This window comes from Strongylocentrotus purpuratus, unplaced genomic scaffold, assembly GCF_000002235.5.
Source record: "Strongylocentrotus purpuratus isolate Spur 01 unplaced genomic scaffold, Spur_5.0 spur5_scaffold_10, whole genome shotgun sequence".
Lineage (NCBI taxonomy): Eukaryota > Metazoa > Echinodermata > Echinoidea > Camarodonta > Strongylocentrotidae > Strongylocentrotus > Strongylocentrotus purpuratus.
The window spans coordinates 9,389,553-9,403,121 of record NW_022145595.1 but is presented as its reverse complement, the minus strand read 5'-3'; the positions used below and the strand labels follow the sequence as shown (position 1 = coordinate 9,403,121).

The 13,569-nt window shown below is 36.3% G+C and overlaps 1 protein-coding gene across 7 annotated transcripts in view; it reads left to right on the top strand.

The window, feature by feature from the left end:
• Window positions 1-1,602: 1,602 nt before the first annotated feature.
• The window catches only part of LOC592242 (PDZ and LIM domain protein 5), a 99,343-nt gene continuing 87,376 nt past the window's right edge, over window positions 1,603-13,569 (top strand). Inside the window, exon 1 of one of the 7 annotated variants that reach the window (XM_030979406.1) lies at window positions 1,603-2,009. In XM_030979406.1, coding sequence (XP_030835266.1) covers window positions 1,911-2,009 — 99 coding nt within the window. In that variant the 5' untranslated portion in view covers window positions 1,603-1,910. The remainder of the gene's footprint in view (window positions 2,010-13,569) is intronic. The other 6 variants (XM_030979403.1, XM_030979405.1, XM_030979408.1 and 3 more) reach the window with 6 other exon arrangements.

The window sequence follows — 13,569 nt, the reverse complement described above, 5'->3', positions numbered from 1 at the left end:
CTGTATTGTTTCGAGCCTTCTAATGAAGAGGTGTTTACGATGACATCATCACAGACTAAAGAGTTTAGTTTAGTAGGATAACACTAATACTAGGCAGCTTATACATCTCATTCAAAAACCGGCTGACATAAACTGGCAGCCGTTTGATGCTTTTTCTGCTCTCTTTTTATCTAGTCACCCATGTGGTTATATAATATGCTGCTTGTTCCACATTATATATATATATATATATATATATATATATATATATATATATATATATATGTACATATCACATTATATTATTTTTTTTAAGACGTTATCGATCCCGATTATATTATAGGCAACATGTTCGGTCAGCTCGGATTCCTTTGATATGATAGGACTTATTTTTAAAAAAAATCAACTCATAGGGAATTTCAAAACCCTATTGTAATCATGTTCGGATTACGTAATACGTAACTGTCCTATTTCAATAGGTGACGTCAGGCGCGTACGCAGGGGGGGGGGTTGGGGTTAACCCCCCCCCCCTTGAGTTTTTTTATGTATATGTTTTGTGTATGGTTTTTTGTGAAACCCCCCCCCCCCTTTTGATTTTTTTTTTTTTTTTTTTTTTTTATAAAAAAAAAAAAAATTATACCAATGGCTGACCTAAAAAAAGGTGACCCCCCCCCCCCACGGAACAAAATGTCTAATTTTCAAATTTCGAGACCAAAAAAAAAAAAAAAAAAAAAAAAAGTGTCCTCTGTGAAGATCGCGCAGACCGTTATTTTCTGTCAGTGGGGAGGGGGGGGGGTGTGGGGGTGGGGGGGGGGGGGGGTTGTTTGATCACGTATTAAAAAAATGTATATCAATTTTTTTTAATTTTTTTTAAATTTTAAAAAAAATTATTAACCGGTTGGCTGATTCGCTGCTTAATATTTTCTCACGAATTGGGAAAAAAAAACAAGTATTCCTAAATTAAATAATTAAAATGATAAAAAGCCTCAATGATAAGGCATGCATGAGGCTTCTCCCAAGTGTTTGTAATTCCCAGTTTTCTCAATTAACTGTTATTAACAAATAATTACAAAACCCTTAAATTACAGCAATTTTATGTGTTTATGTTTAACAAATTTAGGGTCAACAACAAGTTTATTAGCCTATACTATAGCAATACAGTTTAAAAGTTGCCGCTCGGTGGACATGAATAATATGGTGATCAAAATCATTTTATTTGCAAGTAAGCCTACTAGGTGAAATGTTTCCCTAATTTGGGCCAGTGTACTTAAAATGAGAAAATAAGAACATTTTCCCCAGTTTTCGTTCAATCTCTGATTCGTAAGCCTATAAAATACTTGCTATAACAAATGTATAAAATAAAACCGTCAGTTACAATTTTTTTGAACGACTTATAAACCTTCTTCATCCTTCGAACATAAATTATCACTGAGCTAGGGGAGCTGGGTTGTCTCCACTTACTACCGGGGTACAACACGCTATAGTTTACACGAGCCATTCAGAATAAGCCCGTAAAAATTCCCTGGCATAACAGGGATACTGAATAAATTATTTTGATATAATGTGTGTACTGTTTAGATATTTTATCTTACCAAAAATTATTTTGACCGTTTACCTGTCAAATATGTCTGCGAATGGATACAAATCTAATATATTCTGTCGACCGTTTGATTAGAGTGCTAGCCCCCGGTCATGCAACTCTCCTGGCGAGCCACACGCATACTTCCTAGTTCGCATTGCTGGCATTCGTTGCATTCATTGATTGCCGAAATCTGTATTTGTTGTGTGTAACCCTTTCGTCTACTTTCACCAAATTTTCTCCTTCACTGACTGACATCGCCCACAATTTGCGTTTATCTGTGGATTTTTACTGTCTGGTTGTGTTCTCGGTGTGTTTTATCGGAGGTGAACTTCAAAGCCCCTGAAATAGAATGGCCCAGAGGCTTAACATCACGATACCGGGGCCCGGCCCGTGGGGCTTCCGTCTCGCCGGTGGTAGGGACTTTAACCAGCCGCTGTACATTTCCAAGGTAAGATATACAGTGTACACGTGCATTTAAAGTTTTCGGTAGCAGTAGACTATGGCCTACAATATGCCTATCCTAGATCTATCAGTGTAGGCGTAGCCATGCGATCAGTGATTAGGCTTTTCAGAGTTCTTTCATAGATATTTATACTATTGTTAGTCATCTGTCTGTGACTGTGTTTGTAAATGTAAGCAAAGATGGAGTACAAATCCAACTTCCAAGTCCAATTAAATCAGTTCCAGTTTAAAAACTTAGAGACTTATTTATTTGATATAATTTACTAAAACTAAAAGGCTCGTACTGTAGCTACCGTATACATATATTGCCTGTCAAGAAAGAGATAAAAGATGCAAGGGACGACTTGTGATCGACAAACAAAAAGAGAAGGAAGAAAGATTGAGTAAGTCGGAAGAATGTTGCAGTACGGTAGGCCTAGCCCAAGTCTACTCATTTGAATGATACTTGCTTAGAAGTTCGAGAAAGTGTTTGTCTGACAATGAATTATAATGAATATTAAAGGCACATCACCAAGTCATTAGCAAACACGGTCTATGGTGTGGTCACCACTGTGGTGACTCTCTGTTCAATTGAATCTTTTATCAGGGCAAAGTAAAAGTGAAAAAAAACATAATAGTTGAAACTACATGTAGACTTTATGTGAACAGGTAAGTGATATCTGTGGCTTTTCCCACAAGCAGGAGGAATTGGTTCTCTGTTTTTTGTGCATGTCGGCTTAAGATCACTCATGGGCTCAAACAGTTTTTAGAATTCTTGCAGAGCCTTTTTACTTGCACTGTACACTCGGCACTTGACAAGCACAAGGTACGATAATACACCAACGGCGGACTGTACTATACTGGAAGAAGAAGAAACAATTTTTTTTAATAATGATTCGGTGAAGCCAAACATAGTCTCAGCATGTATCCCTGAATGAAGATAGACTGCTTTTTTAGTCTCGGTTTTAATTTACTTACATTTGCTAGATTAGTTCATTCAGGGACTCCCCATTGATATCTCTGCTAGTCTGCTACAATGCAAATGTGGGATTCCAAGATAAAAAGTAAAGTAAGTGTATTCAAATTTTCATTCATGTGCAATCGACCCTGAATTAATCCCTGCTAATGCACACAAAACCTATTGACCGGTATTGTAGGAATTCTCACAGGTACATGTACAGCTACATGTAGGCAGGGATACAGTGAAAAAAATACACGGGAGTTCGGGGCAAATTAGCCCCCGAAATGCCAAAAAGAGCCCCCGAAAATTTGCATAGAGTTCAATGCAAAACAAATTAAAGAGTGTTATTTTCATGCAAGCAAGCTTGAAAAGTAGCCCCCAAAATTGTTAAGTATTTTTTTCCATGCAGGGATACAATACTATTTCAACTTTCCATTAAGCTTGAATGGTCCTAGTGGCTTAATGTATTGTTACAAATAAAGTATTTCATGTATGAGTTATTTTTCTCCAATGAAGTAAAATCTGCCTGTAGTTGTCAGTGCTAATCCTAGCCAAGCCAAGTATACTTGTACATGTACATTAGACTGAGAAGTTATTCAATATCGTTCAGGGATATGGATCCGCTGAGACTATGTGTGGCTTTTCTGAGAGCGTCAAACGACAAAACATGTTTCAAAACTCCCCCAAGCAGATAGACTTTCCGTCTGAGTGTACAAAGTACTCCTGTTGCCAAAAGTAGGCGTGAAGGACCTTTGTCACACCAAGATAATCTCCCGCCATGGGACATGAAAAAGTATGATAATTGTCATAACGTAATTAACATTGATAGCTGAGATCAATGTAGGTTTGTCCTGCTGAAGTTCAATGTATAAAACATAGTAATAGTGCTCCAAAGGACATTTACCTCTACTCTAGACAACTACATACTTCCAAATTTATACCAATAATTACCCTTTGGAAACTAAAGTATCTGGGAATGGAATGTTGAAATAAGGATGATATTGACCGAGGAGGGGGTAAAAATCCCAATGTTCTAGTGGTCGTTGTCAGGGAGAGGGGGGGGGGGATTTTTAGGAGATACTTGTAGATGTCCAGGGAGTAGATTTCTTCTGTTTCACATTGCTTGTTAAACTGATTTTATGTACTTTTTAAATTCACATTTGAAAAATAGAATCTACTAAACGTACTTCAGATAAAGTTGAGCCTCCCAAAACTTGTTTTTATGTGGCCTATTGAATTTGGCTTTGGTTCAATGAATGCACAAGGACTTCCTTAGGCTCAAGTCCAAACTGTTACATAATCCATCCCCAATCCTTTTATCTTGTCTTTGGTACAAACAAATTCCCAGTTATGGTAACAGATTAGGGGCTTTCTATGGCCCATAAAAGGATTGCAACAATGGCTAACTGTTAACTGTAAGGTAAACAGCGTTTGTATGCATGTTTTCTTACGGGGTTAGCTTGGTTTGAAGGGTGAGGCAAATCTTTGTAAATTCTGTCATTTAAACAGTTAACATTCCTGCATCTCTTACATGTACATCTTTAGGCGCCTCATGGAGAGTTGTAGATACAGATGCATTAGGTCTTAATAGTTAATACCAATACTGTACATGTTGGTATGCAGGATAGATCTACAATACTGTACATGTAACGATGTAGTCTGCAAGTACAGACTCTAATTTTACTATGTACCACAATTTTCAAAGTCTTGAGCAGAGCATAGATATGTCAGTCTCTGAATGTGTCAAGCAGATGAAGTACAGAGCCTGTTGTAGTCTTATAGTGCAGCCACTGTTACGGACAACGACAAGGGTTTATGTAGACTGCAAACTAGTGACACTTTGAAAAAGTAGATTTGTAAATGTACAGTGTACAAGGAGATGCATGTAATAATGTGTTTCATTAAGTTTGAGTAAATTACTGTCATCATCATCATCGTCATCATTATCATCATTGTTTTCATCATTATTGTCTACTTCCATTCAAGACTGGGGTAATTGGGGTCTTTTTTAAAAATGAAAATATTTGTTGCATCTGTCAATGATAAATATGTATGGTACTTCGGTACATGCCTAAATGTACATGTACATGTGCAATCACTGATCAAACTTACATTAACAATTTAATACCCCAAAATAATAGGATCTTTATGTTAAAAAAAGAAATCATTAATCATATCAGACCAAAGTTCATCTCAGTTTAGTAATCTGCAGATTATTCGGCTAATTCACCCTAGTGACTTTCCTACATAGAATCTTTGAGAGAAAAGAAAGAAAAAAAGAAAATTGAGTAATATGTACCGGTAGGTGTGTCCCTCCTTTGAGCTACATGTACAGCCCCATCTACCCCTAATTCTTTACACTGTCCTGAAGAAATGTCAAAAAGTTTTTGATTCCCTAGTGTTTGTTTTCCAAACATGGGCATTGTGTGAGCATTCCAAGCATTCTGCGTCATTCACTGTGGAAATCTAGACGAAAGGCAAAGGTCAGACTGGGTATTATGTGCTGTGGTTTCACAAACAACATTCACATTTCAGGTATTTTCTTAGTTATTACATGTAGGTCGTTGCTCCTAGCAACAGTGAAAGCCCGCACCGAGCATGCTATATTAAAGTGTATGTTTGTCTAACTGATTATTCCCATTTCATTCACTTTCCTGGAAATTGCATTTAGATTTTTTTCTTCAGTCAGAGGCCTACGCTGGGTACATAAAAAGTTAAAACCTGATTTGCTTTTATATTTAAACAACCCACATACCTTAATATAATAATATGTAATGCAAGGTTTTCTTATTCTGAATATATTTTAATGTACTTTTACATGTAGCTGACATTCATAAAGGATGCAAGAATGACTGTGAGCTTGATGTAAATTTAAGTACATGTAGTGTGTAAAATGCTTTCTTGTATGCACTGGTACATGTAGTATGAAACTTGATAAGACATGGCTACTGGTATTCATTGACTAATGATGATGTAAATTAAAACCATTGCAGTTATCAATACTATTTTAATTGATAGCTTCAAAGTGATAGTTGGTGAATATTTATCATACTTAACTACCAGGTATATATAGAGCATGATATACACGTACAGAAACTCAAAAGTAATTGAGTCTGAGACTTAAGACTACTGTAGGTCAGCTGAATAATGCCAAGACACACCCACCTACATACAATGTAGTACATAGTACATGTATATTACTGTACTGTTTATTTAATATTGTAGTCCTGCTTTATTGCATGAGTACAGGTCTATAATGAAGGCTTGCTTGATATGACGTACATGTATGAACACTCATTGTTTATACTTGGGGTTCAATTTTTGCAAAATAGTTGGAGATACAGTAATTGCACCTGTACACGTACATATAGTTCTGACATTTTACAAGTGTTATCTGTCATTCAAAGCTTACAAAAGTAGGACTATTTTATTGGCAGCAAAAATATCAATAAAATCTTGAGGTCATGAAAACACCTTTGTTATCAATTCTTGTAATATGATGACTGTGGGCATTGTTTACCAACTGAAAACAAACTAACACTGAAATTGAGAAGTCTCAATAAAATGAAGGGCTTTAGATAAAACTGCACATATTCAGATAGCTCTGGTTTGTTACAATGTTTACTGCTATTATTTACTGCTATTCAGCCATCTCAAATTGATCTGGTATGAAATGTGTTTGAATTGAGAAGACCTTGTAATTCTTCCTGAGCGTTGTATTGGATCTAGTCAAGTATGAAGTAATTATTTAAGTCATTGTGCCGTTAATTCTACATTATGTTAACGGTGTATGTGAATTGAGTAAACACCCTTGTAGCGCCAAACAGACAACACTTTCATTTTACATGAGAGTACAAAGACTGGTTCCTGACTTTAAGTGATTTATTCCCATGAAGTAATTTGAAAATATAAACAATGAAAAAATTGGATAATTCCCTAACTTGTTGCAATACAGAGCCCAAGATAACTTAGTTGAAACCCATTGAAAATTAAGAATATGCAAATAAGATTTGCCTATCTAAAAATAAAAACTTGCCTTTTGTATTTTGGTATAAATATTTCCAATTTGGGGTGAGATTAAAATGTTGATTTTCTGTGATCTTGGGATATTATACATGGTACACATGGATTAGTTTGGATTAGTTTTGGATTAATATGTACATGTAGGAGAACAAAAGTTCGCCCCTGTAGCCCCCCTGTATTAAATGGTTGAGTCTATCACATGATATAGGCTTACATGTAGGCCTAGCATGAATCCTATGATGTTAAGCTAAGAAGACGGGTGATAATTTGATTGTTTCCTGTCGCTTTCGAATGGTGTGGTCAGTGGCGGCATTCATCATAGGCGTCAAACACTTGTCAAAAGCCTGCCAGGCCTCGTTAAACGAAGAAGAGAGAGAGAATTCATTGGACACTCACCAATCTTTCTGTCTCCTTGTAGTGGGAGGGGGCCCTTTAAAGGTACTATGTCCCTTTTGCAGCCAACCCCAAATGCTGTAGAACTTTGCAGGAATTATGAATATGTCATGTATATGTCCTATCTGTGAAATTTAAACGTTAGCAGTGTCCTCATATTCAAATTATGCAAGGAAACCCGTTTACTTGCTAGACTTCACTGTCGGACACTATTGAGTGACTGACTGGCTTTTCTTCTTCTTTGGTAATAACATACATGAAAAGAGTTGTAAAGGGTACATGAGTATTTGTCTACATCAATAACCCACTTCTTGTGATGGCCAAGATTAAACTGATTGAATCTTTGCGCAGCATAAAATGTATGATTGTCTGAAAATCAAGACTATTACTTTTGGGCTCTATAGCCCTAAAGTAGATTTGACAACTAATGGTTGTTATTTTCCCACTTGAAGACATTTTCAAGCCCCACCTTTTTTAGGGAAGTTCTAAATTAGTATTATCTTTCAAATGCAGTTGGAATTTAACTTTTTCATTTTTTTGGCCTGCAAATGGGACATAGTCCCTTGAAAGGAAAAAAGCATAGGCCCTACACGTAGCTTGATTATAGATGATGAAGGAATCTGTCTTTTGCCATGGGATGGGCAGCCTCTTCCTCTCCCCCCCCCCCCCCCCCCAATTTTTTTTTTTTTTTAATTAAATGGAGGGAGATTGTTAGAGGTTTCTCTTTAGGAGGAGGAAATTGGATGGACATTAAAAATGATGTCAATGCTTTGGATAGGAAGCCATTTTTTTCTTCTACAGAGCTAAGGAGCTCCCCTTCCAAACCAGAGAGAAAATTGCACACTCAACCAATTCTAGTATTAAATGAAGAGGTCCTGGAGAAATTGTAGATGGATTATGCAACGATAATATTAAAAAAAAAAGGATTTTATGTTAATTAAAGTTAAAAAGAGAACAATCTTCTGCAGGAATGGTGAAGAAAAGAGGTTTCATTGCACAAGGTTCATCCAAAAGTGGGCATGTGCGGTACTTGGGAAATATCTCGGTCTTTCTTTCTCAGACTTTCTGAAGAAAAAAAATACCACAAATTTTATTTCAATACCCAGTTGTGAAGTACATGTAGGTCTACCCCCAAATACAGCAATAGTTGTCTTATGGGAGGAAGGGGGAGGGTGAAACACACCATTCCGAAGTGGCCTTTGTGGCAAGTTCTTCCCACATGTAGGTCCACTCAAGTAAAAAGTACCTGACAGGAAAGGCCCCACACAATTGCCTTCTGGTTGTGTCCTCGACTCTTTGCCTTTTGTCAACAAAAATGTGAAGAAAAAAAGCATTCATTTGAGCATTGTGAAGTTAAATGTTTTTTCACTTTATTACAATAAAGAAGTGCGAATGGAGTTGATGACACTTGAAAGCTTTCATGATAAAATGCAATCATTTTGTGAAAAGGAACGCTGTAATTACATGGAATGTTCTACCTAGAGTAAAAGAGGGAATATTGTTGTGTGAGTTTTTCGATTATTTTTATTGCCAAAAAGTCACTGTAATTTTTCATAAAATACATTTATGAGGAAGTAGAATGCTTTATTGGTTTGATTCTCGCAGAAATATAATTATACAGCTCTTGGTGAAAAAAAGCAGTATGCAAGAGTAACATCCTAAAAGAAAACTAAAGAGGAAAAAAGTAGTTAAAAAAGTTCCAGTGACATAAAGTGACATAATTCACTCAGAGAAACAAGTTGAGTTTCCTGTTATTTTGTGTGGCCAAGCAACTTTTGAACTAGATACATGTAGCCTATTTACATTCATTGCGTGTCTTTTAAAGGGTTTTGTCAATAGAAAAGTTGGTAAATCTAGATCATGCATATACGGTATACAGGATGATAGGAAATGGACAGTAAAATAGGCATTAGGTTAAGTTCTTTCTTTTTTTCTCTTTTTTTTTCCTCCATGAAATGAAACATGAATGAGGGATTAAAATATGTTTCTTTTTGACATAATAAGACTTAAAACTGGCAGTAAGTTGAGCAACCATGTTACAATCATGTACCAAATACTTGATTCTTCTAATCTTCAAAAGGCCCTAATCTGGTTTTAAAGCAAAGTCATCCCACGGCCCTCCGGCACAGCATATTACTTGCATGGTGCTTGTAGTCCCATGTATAGGCTTATCTTGTTGGGCTGATTAGACTAGATTCCAATCCTCTTCCTGTGGTCTTATAATGGTAATCCTGTTGTTATATCGGTACCTTTGAAAAGCCCAAATCCCTTTGAACTTCCTTCCTTTTTAAACTGTAGGATTACAGGAGTCAGGATGGAAGTGGGCGTGTGGTAGATTTAAAGGTAAAATTGATGACTGTATTGGACTATTGATTTGTTCAGAGTTTGAGGCTGGTACCTCCTTGGGCTGCCTAATGTCATCAACGTATCGCATGAGAATTGTGAATTTTCATAATAAATGAAATTTCCTCCTAATTTTAGAAATTTTGGCTGATGTTTACTTACATTTTAAAGGTAGAGCCATTTGATAATAATAATAGCATTAATTTTGTTTACCCAGGGAAGCCTCCCCAACATGACGCTGTTCAATTGCCAGGTACCTGTTTACACCTGGGTGGAGAGTGGCAAATGTGGATTAGTGCCGGGCTGGGATCCCTCATCCCTTGGATTGAGAATCTAGCAAATGAAAATACTATACAACGACATCTCCACAATTCATTTAGCCCATACCTGTAAGCAAAGGAGTGGGAATGTTGATTGGCTTCAACAACAACAAAAATATCTTTTTTTCTTAAAATAATTAAAGCGAATCTGCAGGTTTCCCTGCAGTTATTACTACAATCATGGCTCAACTCGAACAAGGGTCCAGCAAATATCGTGGCCCCCCCCCAAAAAAAAAAAATAAATAAAATAAATAAATAAATAAATAAATAAATAAATAAATAAATAAATAAAAAATAGATACAAATTGTAAAATTAAAAGTTAAAATACAAAAGAAAAAATGAAAGAAAACAAAATCACTCTATAGTGTCCAAACCCCCAAAGGGTAAACTATTTTACAGGTGCCTGATGCCTGAAGCCATGGACACCCCTATTAAAATAGGTATGTTTGTATCTTTCAAAATATGTACAAATGTACATTTGTACATAGTACCTTATATACTTACTGTATGTGTAGGCTTACATTCACATATAATCCACACCTTTAATTCAGAAGGTACATTTTTCAAGCGGTTTGTTTTCAGTTCAACTTCTTGAATAAATTAAAAATGGCTTCCTGATTGTTATGTCACGCTTTGTAGTGGTAGTGCGTTTGACTGATCAGTCAACTAGATCCTTTGTTATTTTATGCCCCATTGTGCATGAAGATTCAAGAGAATACGTGAAGAGTTTTATTTTCCTTTGAGTTTGAGAATAACAGGAAGAGATTATACTTTGAGGAAAAGACCTTAGAAATGATAATAAACATTGGTCTTGTTATTGCATATTCAGTCATTAGAACTACATTGTATCGGCTCATGTATTCAGACTCGATTTCATTTAGAAAATGAATCTTAGTCGCCATACGTGTAATTATGTATACACTGTACAGTCATTAGGAGTTAATGCAAATTACCTTTGGATTTCCAATTGCAATTTGCAGTGAGAGCGTCAAGGTTTTAGTATCAGTATCATATGTATCTCATACAGTATATACATGTACATGTACGTACCTGTACATAAGAGTAGAATAGGCTTATTTTAGGCTTTAAAAAAATAGTCTGTTTTATTTCAAACTTTGGCCATTCCGTTTCTCAAATTTTTCTGCTTTTTTGACAAATGAAATTCTTACAAGGACTGGATTGCCCTCAAGTACAGTACAAGAGGCATGACAAGCGCTAAAGCTGCAGGGATGTGGCAGTAAAGACTTGGAGATGTTTTCATACTCACCACCTCAAAACTCCATTAATCTACCCTCCATACATCTCCAGACAAGGGCATGATAGTTCCCGATAGTCGAGGGGTCAATGGAGGTCACCGGGTGATCAGTTGATAATGGGGCTTTTGCACAGCAGGATTCGGGATCATGATCATTTTCGCAAGTTGAGAGCCAGAAGGGTGATAATTTTTCGGAAGAAGGATATAAATGCATTAATGGCTTTTTTGCTCTCAGTGGATGATTGGTCCTGTTTCGTTTTTCAGGATATACAAGTATTCTGTGTACATGCAAGGAGTTAACTCCTTGGTTCATTCGTGTAGGCCAATTGAAGATGTTTCTTTGGAAAATCACAATATGTTGTAGTAGTAGACTTTATTGGATAACATGTTTAGCAGTTTAATAGCACAAGGCTAATCTTCTTCAGTGTCCTTTAGTGTGTATTTTACCATATTAAGGATAACCTCGGCCTCTTATATACTAGAGTATCTTTCTTTACAAGTATATTATGATGAGGGCAAATTACTGATAGTGTAGGCCTTCTTCACGTATCAAAGTAGAGGTGGGCAAGGCGCATGAAAATGGCCGGGTGCTGTTATGAAACATGTCGCATTTATGTGGAAGTAAGTCTACACTGTACATGTACATGTATGTTCATTCATTAAAAGTACGAGGGAAGACGAAAAAAATGTTTTCAGTCCTAAGGATTTTTAAAAACTTGCCCTAGACTCATATTAAAAAAATCCTTACTCAGCTGAGTTGTCAACTTACTATGCGCTATAATTAGTTGTCGACTAGCTCAGCGTTATTTTATAAACCGGCCCAGTTATTTTGTTCGTCACCATCGATTGAAAATTGTATTCATTCAGGCTCTGTTCATATTTTGAGGTTGGCACCTTTTTCCAACTTATGGGGCAAATCACCCAGCTCCCATCTATTACCCCTGTCATACATTTGTAGTCCAACGTCGAGATACCTTTCTCAATCTTAGGCCTCAGCAGGAGCAAACAGCCAACATATTTCTTCTTTCAATCCTACATAGTTTGTTCATTAGATGTGACAGCTTGGTGAATGTCAGTCATAGCTGTTTACCTGGTCGTTGTACCGAAAGACAGTGAAGAATTTTCACATTTATACCTGGTACCCTCATTCAGAATTTTAAAATCCATTGTATAGTTGCATGTACATGTATGCAATAATTCATTTTTCTGTAGTCTGAATGTTGTTAATTATATGAAAACGTCACATAAACAAAACATAATATCATATGAAGTGAAATAGAGGTTTAAGTAACGTTTTAAACGAAAACCTGATTAAGAATATGGGAAAACCGTATAAATGTAACTGGGCAGGGCTTACATTTTATCTTGAGTATGCACTGACGATTGGCCAGCTGTCATGTCAGCTGACCTCTCCAAAACTAGCTTCTTTATAAAGGTGTGGGACAATGTTTCTTTGAATACACAATACTATTTTTCACCCATGTACACCCTTTCTTGATTTATGATGTTCCATTACACAATAGTTTGTTATAAGACGTTTAATGAGACGCTTTGTACAAGTTTCTTACTGTGTGAACTGTGAACAGGTTACCTGAGACACGCAGAGTGAAGAATTTTACACTTTAGGTGCTGGGTGTTGAACTCCTGATTTATCTAGGCTGAATCATACAGTCATTGGCTGCCAAGAAAAAGGGCCCATAAATGTCTCTTTCACTTGGCTGAGGGGGTTTATAGTCGTTAGGTCTACAAGTAGTTTGTCTACTACCCAATTTGTCTATTCCCATATCATCTTTGGATTACATGTTTGTAATGTTCGCACATTTTAAAAGGTGACTATAAGGCCATTGAAATAGACTAAGATTCAGTTCAGTTTCAGTTTCTGTTTCAGTTTATTTTCATATTTCACACATGTTGTATAGTACATCATTACATTTAGCATGTTACATTTTGAACTCATTTTAGGATGCGTTTATACAAACAAAAAAGAATGATACATAAGACTAAGTTGAATAAGGGAAGAAATATGATGGAACCTAAAGAGAAAGCAATGCTTGTAGGTCATAGGCTCCGGAAGTTGCAACAATGACATAGTCTTGTGTATATTAAAAAAAGCTTGATCCCCCCTCCCCCCTGAAAGTAGTTTCGATCATATTCATCTCTTAATTCAAAATGATGTGCACATCAAGTTGAAGACTACTTGTATGTCTGTTTGGAGCCAGAAGGTCGTTAACTCATATACTTAAGCAGAGAGTTAGGAACCCTTCTGGCTCT